At 39.6% G+C, this 13604-nt stretch overlaps 3 protein-coding genes across 3 annotated transcripts in view; all 3 read right to left on the bottom strand.

The window, feature by feature from the left end:
- LOC110972118 (GTPase IMAP family member 8-like) overlaps positions 1-13604 on the bottom strand; it is a 323852-nt gene that overhangs the window by 184300 nt on the left and 125948 nt on the right. The gene's annotated exons all lie outside the window — the stretch shown is intronic.
- LOC110972346 (uncharacterized) overlaps positions 1-13604 on the bottom strand; it is a 185039-nt gene that overhangs the window by 78140 nt on the left and 93295 nt on the right. Inside the window, exons 3-5 of the mRNA XM_051937136.1 lie at positions 10221-10426; positions 9996-10107; positions 9506-9680 (exon numbers count right to left, since the gene is read on the bottom strand). Coding sequence (XP_051793096.1) covers positions 9506-9680; positions 9996-10107; positions 10221-10426 — 493 coding nt within the window. The remainder of the gene's footprint in view (positions 1-9505; positions 9681-9995; positions 10108-10220; positions 10427-13604) is intronic.
- The window catches only part of LOC127530457 (uncharacterized), a 105189-nt gene that overhangs the window by 35423 nt on the left and 56162 nt on the right, over positions 1-13604 (bottom strand). The gene's annotated exons all lie outside the window — the stretch shown is intronic.

Here is a 13604-nt window from a genome sequence, read left to right as displayed (position 1 = left end):
TATTTTGTTGTTTGGGCCAATAAACTTTGTCATAACCCACTGTGATGTCGTTCCTTTGGAAATAATAGAGTTCAGTAATATTCCTTGAGTCCGTGTTGTATCTAGATCACAGTTCTGTAATCCTACAACAATGCAGAAAGAACAGTCCATTTAATCCATAATTCCATCAGATAGGTTATTCTTTGCAGATCAAGTTGATTCACCCATCCAAAGTTACGCGGTAATCCTCCCTTGTGCTCAGAACTGATGTGCGGATTGCATCCAGGGATCACCCCGCAATAACTCCCACAAACTCCTTCCAACAGGTGCATTTTATACATTACAACTCTCTTGAGACAATTTAGTAACCCCCTATTCTCACAGGGTGATCAAACTCTTCTATAAACATCTCTGTTTCATAGTAATCTAAACCTTGAAAGCATTCCCATTTTTATAGTAATAAAAGACCTTAACCCCATTAACCCCTCTGTTAACCAGGTCCCTCTCTGCTCCCAGTGAGGTGCTGACCTTATGTGGTTACTTCTGATACAAAGATTACAAAGATATGCATTCAAAAGCACAATCAATCCCCCCTCTTTATTGCAATGAGACTCTCCTGTGACTTAATTTCTATTATCCTGGATTATATCAGACAAGCATTTAAAATTAAAGAATATAAAAAAGACATATCTCAAGAAATAATCAACTCATCACTCTTCTGAATGAGGCACTCTTCTGATTTTTACACTGTTTCACAATTAAGAAAATAAAAAGTAAGCATTGGTTAGTTCACACATTCATTAGGTTATAGCATCATAAATCACAGGTTATAATGTCATACCGCACTCCCTTATTTTGCTGTCGCTCCTCCAAAACCTCATCCTTATGGCTGATTTGGGGATCCCACATCCATAACTACTGACAAAGTTTAGAAAAGGAATTGATGTATAAACTCGGTTGAAGAGCAATAGACAAGTGTTCGTTGATTTTCTATTTTGTGCTGCAATGTTGCAATTTTCTTATGAATGGAAAGAAAGAAAAAATCCAATTAAACCTCTGGTTAAAAATACTCTATTTGTCAGTGCATAAAAACTAATTTTTCTTCAATCTGTATTTGGATTAGGGATCAACCAGCAATTGGCCGGGCCGATATTTGACATTTGGACACATATCGGCATCAGCCTTTTTTAAAAAATCCGACGGCTGATAAGAGATCAATTTAAAACTGAGTTCAAATTTTAGGCTCTGATGAAGCAGTGCCTCACTACTCTCACCTACAGCACCATCTGATTGGTCACACACAGAAACGGGCAGCAGCCAATCAGCAGTCAAAGCTGTGCATGCACAGTGCTCACACACATGGGAGAGGAGAAAAGTTTTCCTGAGTAAAGAAGCTCAGGAGAGCAGACACACTACTGGTCAAAAGTTTGGACACGGTTTCTCATTCAGTGCTTATTATTGACTTGTATTATTTTCTGCATTATAGATTAATACAATAGTGCATAAATAAATAAGTTAATTTCATGGTAAAATCTGTTAAAAGGTTCTGGTTAAAAACATTATCAGAGAAACATTTCTCATAAAGGATCGTTTTGGTTACTGCAGAGTGTGGGTACTCATCTGGTCTATAGACAGTCTTTGGTGTTTCTTCTTAGCTAGCAGTACCGAAACAACGTCTGAAAAACCTCATGAATACGCTGTGTTGCCTCTAAAACCTTTGAGCGTTGGGACATTTTTGTCTTTGTGAGTATTGTGTGTACAAAGCACTTATATAGAGACCACAAATGTTTTGAATTGTTGCTTTGAGTAAGTTTTGCAAACTCCGTGGTGTTTCCATTATACTGATGTATTACATGTGTATTAGCTGCTGGTGTTTAGAATACATGTACTACAGAGATCGTAGTTGCAGTTTTCTGTATGTTATAGTCACCAGTTGTCCTGTTTGACTGGAGATCTCCACAAATGCAAGAAAAGAAAGCCTTCAGTAGAGTTTTCTTTAACGGTTCGCTGGCTGTCTAGCAGAACACAGTCATGTGTTGTGAGGACAGCACACAACATAATTCTATATGTGTTCTTTTATAGTTTTGATGTCTTCAGTATTAATCTACAATGTATAAAATAATTAAATAAAAAATATTGAATGAGAAGGTGTGTCCAAACTTTTGACTGGTAGTGTATGTTTTGAAGGTAAGTTAAGGCAGCAGACTCTATAAAATTGTAATAAACATTCCAGTCCTGTACAACTCACAACTACTCGTAATGTTACTGTGAGCCCAATAACACAACACAAACAGAAGCAGCAGCTCTGCTCCCAGCACGCCCTCCAGACATGTCTGTAAATCACTGAAAAGAAGATTGCTGATAATATCTGAATATAATAAATATAATGGTAGAGATTTTGGGAGCCATTTTATTTGTTTAGTTTTTCATTTAACTTTATAACTTTATAATGCTGCTGAGCACTTTTTGTTTATAATTTTAAAACAAAGGTGTCTCCTGTCTAAGATTAAAAAATATTCATACATGTTGCAAATCTGAAAAGCTGTTAAATAATCATATGATTAAAATTTTGACGCCAATATTTTCACTTTTACAGCAAATAAATATTGGCCTCTTTGACGACTAATAATCTGTATCCGCAATATAAAAATAAAAAAACGTTGGTTGACCTCTAATTTGCACCATCAACTTCTTTAATCTTCCTTTTTCTGGCTCTATCCTAGACAGAGTAGAAGCACCATCTATTTGCAATGACCATGTTTTCCACGAAGGTTTGTAAAACAATGTCAAACCAATCAATGTCTTTGATGTTCAGGTCGTAGTATCTGTCTCCCACTCTCTGCTGCAGAATCTCCCTCAGCTTGGCTTTAGCTGCTGCCACCTGATGCTCGGTGTCCGGTTTGTAGGTGAGGACTACATATGTGTGGCTCCAGACGTTCTCTCCAAAGATCTCCTCCATCTGCCTCACGGTGAACAAGAGTTCTTCATCTATTTGGGACCTCACCTTGATGACCAGCAGGAAGGCGTGGGGCCCCGGGGCCAACATGTCGACACATCTCCTGATCTCTGTCCTCACTTCAGGTGTTTCTGAGAATCCAGGAGTCTCAACAGCCGTCACATTACAGCAGCAGGCTATCGCCGTCTGCAGACAGCACTGAACGTTCCCTGAGGAGAAGAAACACAGTTTACAAATTTTGTTAAATGGTAAATGTTTGTAATACATCACATCTTCTATCTTAGTGGTACTCAAACCACTAAACAATGTGTTATCATTTCTACATCATATATCTACATTCATTATATTTCTACATTTATTTGTACACATTTATTATATCTCTATATTTTATGTCTACATTCATTTAGGAGCAAGTTGTTGGAAGATACATTCAGCACAGTGAAACATTTTAGTAAACTTCATGTAGAGAGTTCTGTGTTGGGGTCGTTTTTTGAGAAAAGGGCTTCAGGCATTCATCAAGAAGGCCTCAGCTAATGCTGAGTGGACACATAAAGGCACATTAGCTCTGAATTAAGTGAGGTTATGACTGACATTGTAGGTGTAGTCAGTTTTATAAAGAACAGACCACTAAAAACAAGAGTCTTCTCTGCTATCTGTGAGGAGATGGGAGCTGAACATCAAGCTGTGCTGTTTCACAGTGAAACAAGGTGGCTATCAAGAGGAAAAGTCTTGTCTCCAGCTTTTGAGCTCAGAGAGGAGATAAGAATGTTTTTGGAGCAGGAGCACAAGCATGAAGCCACAGAAAAATTTAGTGATGAAAATTTCCTGGGGAATCTGTCCTACCTGGGTGACATATTTAGAAAGCCAAAAATCTACAGCTTCAAGGGAAAGATAAACTCCTCCATCAGGTCACAGACAAGATCAGCTGTTTTACCAGAAAGCTTGATGAAGGGAATACTGATTCATTCCAGAACCTTGAAACTACTGACTGATGCCACCTCAGTGATTCCATGTATGAAGCAGCATATTTCATCACTGATGGAATCTTTAAAAAGTACTTCCCTGAAAACAGTTCCTAGTATGCCTGGGTGACAGATCCTTTCAATGAACCAGCTCCCACTGGCTTCAGTTCTACAGAGGAGGAGCAGCTCATTGACATGATGCCTCAGGTTCACATCACAGACACTGAGTGAGTTCTGGCTGAGTGTAGAGAGACAGTATCCACTCTTAGGGCAGAGGGCTGTGGGCATTCTTCTTCCCTTTACAACATCTTATCTTTGTGAAACTGGCTTCTCTGCTGTTGCTGCACTGCAGACCAAGTACAGGTCCCAGCTAAACACTGAGCAGGAGCTGAGAGCTGCAGTATCATGCTTCAAACCCCGCTTTGAAAAGCTGTGCACTGCAAAACGTGCTCATTGTAGCCATTAATCCTGACTTAATCATTTTGATAAAAAATAATCAGCACAATTTGTTTTATTCATTTTTGTTTTGTAGGTTAAAGTGTTTTATATGTTGTACTCCTGAGGTAATGGTGCTGATCAGTTTTCATTTATTATTATTTACTGATTTTACTTAAATGTACTTTTCAGTATCAAATGGCTCCATTAGTTGGTTGAAAAATGCTTATAGTTTACATCAAAATTTAAATGTGCTGAATTTAAGGCAAATTGGTGCACTTTAAATCTTTTCTGGTTCAGACTGAAAAACAAGGTTAATGAAGTTATTCTTCTGTTGTTTTTTTAGTTTTCCTTAATGTTCATAAGAATACAGTGTTCTGTAGAGATGTACTTGTAACAATTTTATAGACAAATGATACTGTTTATAGTCGTGGTGGAGGGTGGGGGGCTTAACAGAAAACAGAAAACAGAATAGCACTAACTGCACTTTCTTGAACTGGTGTGCAGGTTGTTAACAGCTAATATTAACAATCATCCTGATAATATTTACTGTATTCAGATTTATCTCATGTTACCTGATGATGAACTGGCAGCAGCACCACAATTCATAAATAATGAAACTTCAAAGTTTAATTTCTATTTAACGTGGAACCAACATTTTTCCAAGTGCACAAAGGCATTACCAATTATGGACAAAAGGGGGCTCCACATCAGGAGAGGGCTAGTCAATAGAGGGCGCTAGGGCGCCGCAATCTCCGTCTCACATCATGTAGAGTCACAGCCCTTCCTTTAATAAGACGTTTTAAAAATTACATTTACATGTATATCCTATGTTTTTAACAAGCAAAATGATCATAGAGCCTGTAGAGAGTTACTAAAATGTATAATTTGTAATAAAAAGTCAGATTAGAAACGTCTGACATCTACAATTACTAATAGTGGAGATGTATCCGGCCAGGACGCACTCATCTTTCCCCATTGACTCTCGTTATAACTTTGACATGCGGAGTTCGTTCCTCTTCAGTGCAAGAAATAGGAGACAGCGGGGCACAGATGTAGAGGTGCTGGCTTTAATCTCTGAAATGTGAGGATTTACTTTTTTGTCATTTAATAATGTAAATAGAAATGTTAGTTGACACAAGTGGCACTTTAGACTGAAAGCCTGTTGATTCTCATATGTTCTGAAATCTGAGGAATTACTGTTTTTCTTTATTTTCATTGTAAATATTTAATGTTAGTTGACAGAAGCACTTTGGGCTCAAAGCCTAAGATAAGATAAGATAGGTTTTATTTTCACATGCACAGTTATACAGAGTATAATGCCTAATGGTTTCAGTATTTTTTTTATTGCTTTGATCTTAAATATGCAGATTTGCTGTTTTCTCATTGTCATGTAAGGTTGTTGATGTAAAAGTTAGCTCACAGAAGCACTGTCTGCTTTAAGTCTTATAGTTAGGGTTTTTTTTTAACAAAATGTCCAATGTTTGTTGGTTTAACAGGTATGGATTTGTTTTTGTTTATTTGAGTATGTAAATATAAATATGTTGTTGACAGAAGAAGCACTTGGCACTCTTTGAAGCTGGAAAAATGAATTGTTTCTTTTTTTACTTTTGAAGTAAAAAATAGATTTGCATATTTATACATTCTTAATTTGTTTAATTATAGAAAAGGAGATTTTAAGGGTTTGTGTGTACCAATTACACCTTATCTGGAGCAAATCATATCAAACACTGGGGAGATAAATTCAAATTCACTAGCTGGTAACATTTACGTGCATAATTGTCTATTTGACTGAGCAGTAGTGCTTAGGTGTACCCTCGTAGCACATCAAATGGCTGTGAACATAATTTACATCAATTCTTGTATTCCGGTGTTGCCGACTCTGCTATTTGGTTTGGTAAATTAAGTGCGCCCCCCAAGAGAAAAATTCACCAGCCGCCACTGCTCTACATGGACTAAACATCCAGTGTTACCTGCAGCAGCACCACCAGTACTGAAGGCGTCTCTTCCCAGTATGATGTTTCCAGTGGAGCTCTTCCCTGATCCAGTCCTCCCAACAAGAACCAGTCTGAGGTCTGGAACTGGAACACAGAGAAACAAACATCAACTCTGGTGGTAAAAACTCTGATATTTCCTTTCTTTTCTGCCATTACTTGTTAACTACTTTTGCTCTGTTGTTGTCAGGGCTCCCTCCTCACCCCCACCCTTTCCCACCTGGCATCCCAAAAACCCTTTCCCCTCTTCTCTTTCTCCCTCCTTTTTCTCCCTCCTGCTCTTTTTCTCTCCCTCTCTGTATTTCCTCCCCAGCAGAGCTCTGAGTGGTACACGTCTGTCACAGCTGTGTCTACTCAGACAATCAGCCGCTGCACTGGAGCCCGGACAGCTGAGAAGCATTCCACTAATCACCACTGCTGCCATAAAAGACTGGTTCACTCTTCCATTCCCTGCCAGATTGCTGCACTAGGCTTTCAGTCAGTCTTCGTCTTGCCGACTCTAGATTCTGCTGTGTTTATTGTGAAACGTTACTAACGTCTATTTTTCCTCTGCATGCCTAGGACCAGCTGTCCGGGTTCTTGTCCCCGCCGAGACCTGCCTGCTTCCCCATGAACAACTCAGTCCATATCATTCTGGACCTCCTCCCTTGGTTTCCCCCTCCTTGCCTTCTGGAACCCACGGACCCGCCGGACCTCCACGAATTCCCACCACCGCGAACCTCCTGGAACCACCAGCCGCCAGGGATCCCCAACACATCTGCCGCCTCACTCTGCTCCCCTCCGGAGCCCTCCCACGGCTGTTAATCCCCGGCTCCCCTCCACCTCTGCAGCCGGAAACCCCTCATCCGCCTCCGCTGCGTTCCTGGACCCTCACCCCTGACCACACTCACTCCTTCCCTCCTACAATAAAATCCGTTCTTTCTCTACTCAGCCTCGACAGCGTGGTTCTCCGCTCGAGTCCAGACCCACACACTGTGAGAGCTGTAGAGATTCAAGGTAATGAGGACAAATGTGAATTCTGATTCAAGCTCCAAAATGACTTAAAATTTACATAAAATGATTCAAATATCTTTTTTTGCCAAAATAAGTCAAAGCTAGTTCAACATGACTAAAAACTTGCATAAATTTATATTTAAAAATACTAAAAGCTGGTCAAAAAATGACTTGGAACTTGTATAGAATGACAAAAACTTTACCTCAAAATTAGTCTATAATGATTCAAATATTTTCCTAATTTTTTTTAAACTTAACAAAAGCAATCTGAAATGACTTTAAAATTGTTCAGAATGACTGTAAATAATGTGACAATAAAATTACTGCACAAACAGTTGATGAATAGTAAATATTTGTAATGCACTTTTCATTTAGGCAAAATCTCAAAGTGTTACATTTAAGATATAAATGGATAGAAACAACAATCATGAAATAAAAATAGAGCAATCAGATAAAATAACAATTAAAAAATAGAAACATTCAGGGGCATGAAGTCATAAAATCATTGCTGAATCATCTGCTGCTGACCTTCCTCCAGCCCACTGCTTCCAGTCTACTCTGCTTCACCCTCACTACACTTGATGTGCTCTTCTACATACTGTTTGCATTTTACTACCAGCTATATGTAAGGTTTATTTAATGCCAGAGCTGTACATCATAACAGTAAACTATGAATCAGTTTCAATGTTAGTTTGTACTTTGTATGTATCATCTGTCTTATCATACATGTATCCAACTGTGAGTTATATGTTCCTTGTTCCCCACCCCCTCTTCTCCCATCCCTATTCCTCTACTTCTCTACCTCTTCTGTCCCTCTCAACCCGCCCGGCCAGCAGCAGATGGGTCCCCCCACATAAAGAGCCAGGTTCTGCTCGAAGTTTTTTCCCTGTTAAAAGGGTTTTTTTCTTGCCACTGTCACCTTTGGGCTGCTCTGGGGGTTCAGGCATTTGGGTTCTGTGAAGCGTCTTGAGACAATTTGACTGTAATTGGCGCTATATAAATAAAATTGAATTGAATTGAGCTGAATTGAATTGAATACGGTCCCTCCAGGAAGTCATGATGCAATCGTGCAAATTCACACAAAATAAAACAACCTCCGTGAATTTTGCGTGGCCTTGTCCAATCACCGCAATTTTGGCCCGCCTCCCGTGAGTTCCGCCAATCATAGCAGCTCCCAGCACAATCGTAATGCACGTACGTCACCGAATTCACTTCCTTGTTTATGGTTTGAAGACGCAGACATGTCCGATACTAATGTCTCTCTTTTACCAACGAAAATTACTGCTGAAGACCATGACAAACAATTAATTCACTGATGTTCTGCACCAAAGTGGAGTGAAACTGTTTTACACCCGTGCAAACTATAATTTTGGAATACAAAAAAAAAAAAAAGAAAAAATCATCGATTGATAAACACTTTAAATAAAAAAACACACGGAACACATTAGAATGGCTGGAATGAGCGGACAACAGACCAGACAAATCACCATGATGGAAACTGTTGCATCAGATCTGTTAGAGCAGTGGTTCTCAACCCTGTTCCTCAGGACCCCATGTCCTGCATGTTTTAGATGCTTCCCTGCTCCAACACACCTGATTCAAATGATCAGCTCGTCATCAAGCCTCTGCAGAAGCCTGATGACGAGCTGATCATTTGAGTCAGGTGTGAATTGACATCTGCATCTCTGTTGTCATGGTTACTGACTGTAGGTATATGCTGATCCAGCACATTGAAATAAAACGGTAAACTTAAAAATACTAACTTGGTTTCCATTTTTAGGAATTAATGGGTGGTACTTTTGATGTGATGTTGGAAAAATTGACAACATTTTTGGCCACAGTTTATCCCATTTTTAAAATATTTTGCTTGTACTTGTTTATAGTTTCAAAGTAAACTGTGTAAATCATTTTTAAGATACCAACATTGCAGCAACAGCAGCTTCTCATTTTACGATAATAAAAGTCCAAACACAGGTTAAATAAAGGTTAAATAAAAAATAAAAATACAGCCAAACTGTAGTTTCTTAGACTTTTCTGTCATTTTTGCCGTTTTCAAACCTTCCCAGCTGTTTGTGTTTTTTGGGAAAAAACAGGTTCATACAGTCAACAGAATCAAGTTTTCATGCAGAATGAACAAAGAAAAGCTGGTGAAGTCAGTTCAGCTCGGTGAGTTACAGCTGTAATACCTGTGAAATGCTGCTCCAGTGAACACTCCTTGTCCAGTGGGGAGTCACAGTCCGGCCACAGATCTTGAACTTGGTTTTCAGCGTCCTCAAAACTATCAAAAGTCCCGATAACTGGCTTGCCCTTCTGGCAGAACTTGAGGTTCTTTCTCAGCTTATCAGCATCGAACTTCAGCACCTGGAAAAAGAAATAAAGCAAAACTAAAGAAAATATTTATAAAATATGACTAATTGAAATTATTAGTACAAGTACAGCTGAAACAAAGAGTTGATGTACAGAAAGTTTAAATTCAAAATTGCTGAACAGTTCAAGCAGCTCAAATTAACTTTTCTTATTAAAGACGCCTTCTGACGTCCCGGACAAAACAGAAGTTGGAGAACAAAGTCCCAATTTTTTTGCCTTGACTTTTTTTGACAACTGAGGGTATTTTTTCCCTGAAACATTAAACATTAAAGGTTTAAGCTGTTTAGACAGAACAAGCTTTGAAGATACCTCTTTGCCCACATGCAGGGCGATGGCAACATTATCCCAGATATAAAACTCTGGAGGATGCCACTCCTGAGCATCCATCTGGTTTTCTCCAGGTCTCTCCACCAACTCATACCTGATGGAAAAACCAAACAGTAACAAACCGAGATATTCTAATCAGCTACACAACTGATTCTGTTGCCATTCATGTCCTGGTTCTGAGCCCGTTTATCTCTTCATAGGTCTTACCTGTGAGTCTCACTCATGGCGTACGGCCTCCAGATGAAGTGACCGTCTTTGTAAACACAGACGGCGTTCAGATCGTCAGTCAGCAGAGGATAGTCAGAGAAGAGCTCCTGATTGACTGGACTGTGGACCAACACAGTATGCTGCACTTCCATTTTGTACAGGACAGTTTCATAGACCCTCATGACCGGCTGATCTCCAGAGCAAAACTGAAACGACAACAGAAGTTTTACTGGAGATAACACCTGACTGTACAAGAAGGATTCATTCATCAGTCTGTAAATCAGAGGTAGTCAACAAGGTGCCCACGAGGCATGTTCTATAAACAGCACTAGTCACCATGGAGATAGTTTTTTTAAAATGTAGTTCCTTTTCTTTTTGACTCAAAAACACCTACATTAATGCAGATTTAATCATGACAATATGTAATATACATTTTTAAAAACAAAAACATTGTATGTGTAAATGAACCCTGACCTTGTCTGAAGTCAGAGTTCAATGCGTGTGTCAAACCTCCACGTCACTCTTTGCTGAAGAGCATGATGGGGACTAGATGTGGTTTTTACCAACAAAACATGGCAGAAAAGTGAATTTTTAACAGACATCAATGGGAAACTGAACCATTAGAACTGTGAACTGCAAGGCAAAGATAAGACTGTTGCTGACATGATAAACACTGTAAACACATTTAAAGCTAAAGCAAACAATTTCTCTGTTCATTTAGAGAAAAAAAGTGCAGCACTTTCCCTCCGAACATTCGTTGTTGAATGATGATGCTGCTGCATCTGAGGTTTTTAACGTAGCTGTGGAAAAATACTTTCAAGTCATAAACAGACTTGGGCAAGAGTTGGAAGTTTTATGACTTTGATCAACTTGATCTATGTGAGTAATTTGTTTCAGATTCTTTCATGCACGTAAACATGACATGCATTGCTGAGCAGCTATTCAGTCTGAATGCTGGACGGGTGGAAAATAATATCCTAACTGTGCAAATGGCCTTCACTTCAAGAAAGATATTTACAAACATTTCAGAGATGTGATCTCACTGACTTTCAAATGTTAGAACAGGTTAACAGCAATGAATAATGTTGCATGTTTATATACATCTGTTTCCTACCATCAATGTTGTGGAAATCAGTAAAATAATTATTAATTATTAACACCAATGTGATCAGACAGTCTCCTGACATATCACTATTATTATTATTCTTGTTATTATCATTACTGTTATTAAAAAGTAATTGTACAAGTTTATTCAGGACGTTTGGATCAAAAAAGTGTCCCTTTAAGACTCATTCCCCTTGAAGTGTCTCTCAGTTTCATGAAGTTTGGTGATCCCTGCTATAAATGTTTCAACAACAGATAGTCAACCTTGATGGCAGATTATTACTGTTTGCAGGACAGCTGACATTTTATTGCAAATTGAACTTGTCGATACAGTCATGAGCAAAGGTGTCCATAAGACCGTATGTATCACTGCAGTCTTGAGACTTCTGTATATTAAAGTTGCTGTATGTTTGTTTTTGACCCAGTGTATTTTAGCATGTGTCATGGTTTCTCTTAGATGTGCCGAGGTTGAATAACACATCCGGTGACACTGGTGCTTTTAATATAATCTTATTATAAAAAGACAGCATCTAATCAGACCCATGGTCTGTCTGATGGAGGATTCAAAAGCCAATAAGAATGTCACAGAACAAAGAAGGTAGGTCGCTTTTATACCTTCTGGTGAAGGATAGAATTACAACATCTGGTTCATGTTTGAAAACCCCTTACTCAAAAACAAGACCACCCTTGAATAGAACCCCTCGGCACTGAATAGGCTTGCGCTAGCCGATCGCCACAGCGCCATTGGCGCATCGTTTTGCTGGATGGCGAAGTCATTCTGAACCATGTGAGCCACAGTGGCGCACCATTTTTCTTGTAAAAAGTAGAGATGGGCGGATCGATCCCAAATATTGATAATATCGACCTCAGCGTGGGTGTTGATATCCAATGATACCAGTGCTGCAATATCATACTTTAGTTTCAGTTTCCGTTGAGTATGTTTGAACTGATGCGGCTTCAATGAACAGGCGATCTGCCTGTCAGAGGTCCTCCATCTGAGGAGCAGCTGCTAATCCTCCGCTTGTGATTGGATGTTGACCATCACGTGACTCGGCGGCGCCAGACAAACAAGCAAGTAGGCTCAGCTACATCATAAATCATAGTGGTGGAAAGTATAACTTTAATTTCTTCCGTGGCTCTGTCAGTCTGTTCCTGTCTAATGTGTAGAATGAGCTGTTTAGCTGTTGTACGTTCCTCAACCGACACTGAGGAAAGAGGAGGCAGAGAAGGAGACAGACTGAGACACAGCTGATGATCATGTTATGGTACGGTGGAACTGCACCCAGAGTGAGAGCCAGTGGCGGTTTTACAATAGAGGCAAGGTAGGCAACTGCCTGGGGCCCCTCCAACTGCAGGGGCCCCCAGACCGGCAGCCCACTCTCCATTCAGCTGGGAATCAGGGCCCTGTGGACAGTGATAATGGACTATTCCATCCAGGCCATGATCGCGAGAGCTTCAAAAGTGAAAGATGGAAGTGGACATGATAGCAGCCTGCACAGTGTTGCTGTCAAAGACATATATACATAGACGCCTCATAGGCTGTCGAGAGACGTGCTTACAGCGCCGCCATCTTGAACCGGGGCCAGTGGAGGCAGTGGTCCATAGACATCTACGGAGGCAAGAGGTACTGCTGAATCTAAAAGTGGAATTATTCGCTGAATTTTGAACCGATTGCCAAACTGTTTGATTTTTTAGAAACGTCACACGTGTAGCTACTATACAATGTGCTCGGATATTTTTTACAATGCTGGTTTTGCCACTCAGCACTTAAGCTACACACTATCTCCCTCTGACTCCAGCATAGTTATTTAAACAGCAGACGAGCTTAGCGAAAGATGCCGGACTTCTGTTCAGCCTATGGATGCTCTAATGAGCGCTGTAAAGAAACAAGAGCTCGTGGGATTACTTTTCACATGTAAGATGTATGTAAGAATAATATATTGTTAGCAGGTTGTCATAGCTAGAGTGAAATAAACGCAGACAAGACGGATAGAACCCCATCAGCTCCGTGTCTGGCTTCTACCCATGATCTAACCAGCTCTCTACATCATCCTGTGTATTACACAGCTGATTACCGGTGAAATAACTAATCTGAGACCATTTTTTGTTTAAAATTCGATGTTATGAATCTAGCGTTCCCAGCAACAGCCTGTTACAAAGAAAGAAAAACAGACTTACTGCAGTAATTGGTGGGTTAGAATACAACATTTGATAGATCTAATAATAGCCCTGATTTATGATGGAATTATTTTTGTTGTAGACAATTCTTTATCTCTGGCT

This window comes from Acanthochromis polyacanthus, chromosome 17, assembly GCF_021347895.1.
Source record: "Acanthochromis polyacanthus isolate Apoly-LR-REF ecotype Palm Island chromosome 17, KAUST_Apoly_ChrSc, whole genome shotgun sequence".
Taxonomy (NCBI): Eukaryota; Metazoa; Chordata; class Actinopteri; family Pomacentridae; genus Acanthochromis; species Acanthochromis polyacanthus.
Note: the sequence above shows the minus strand (reverse complement) of the source record. Positions and strands in the feature narration are given on the sequence as shown.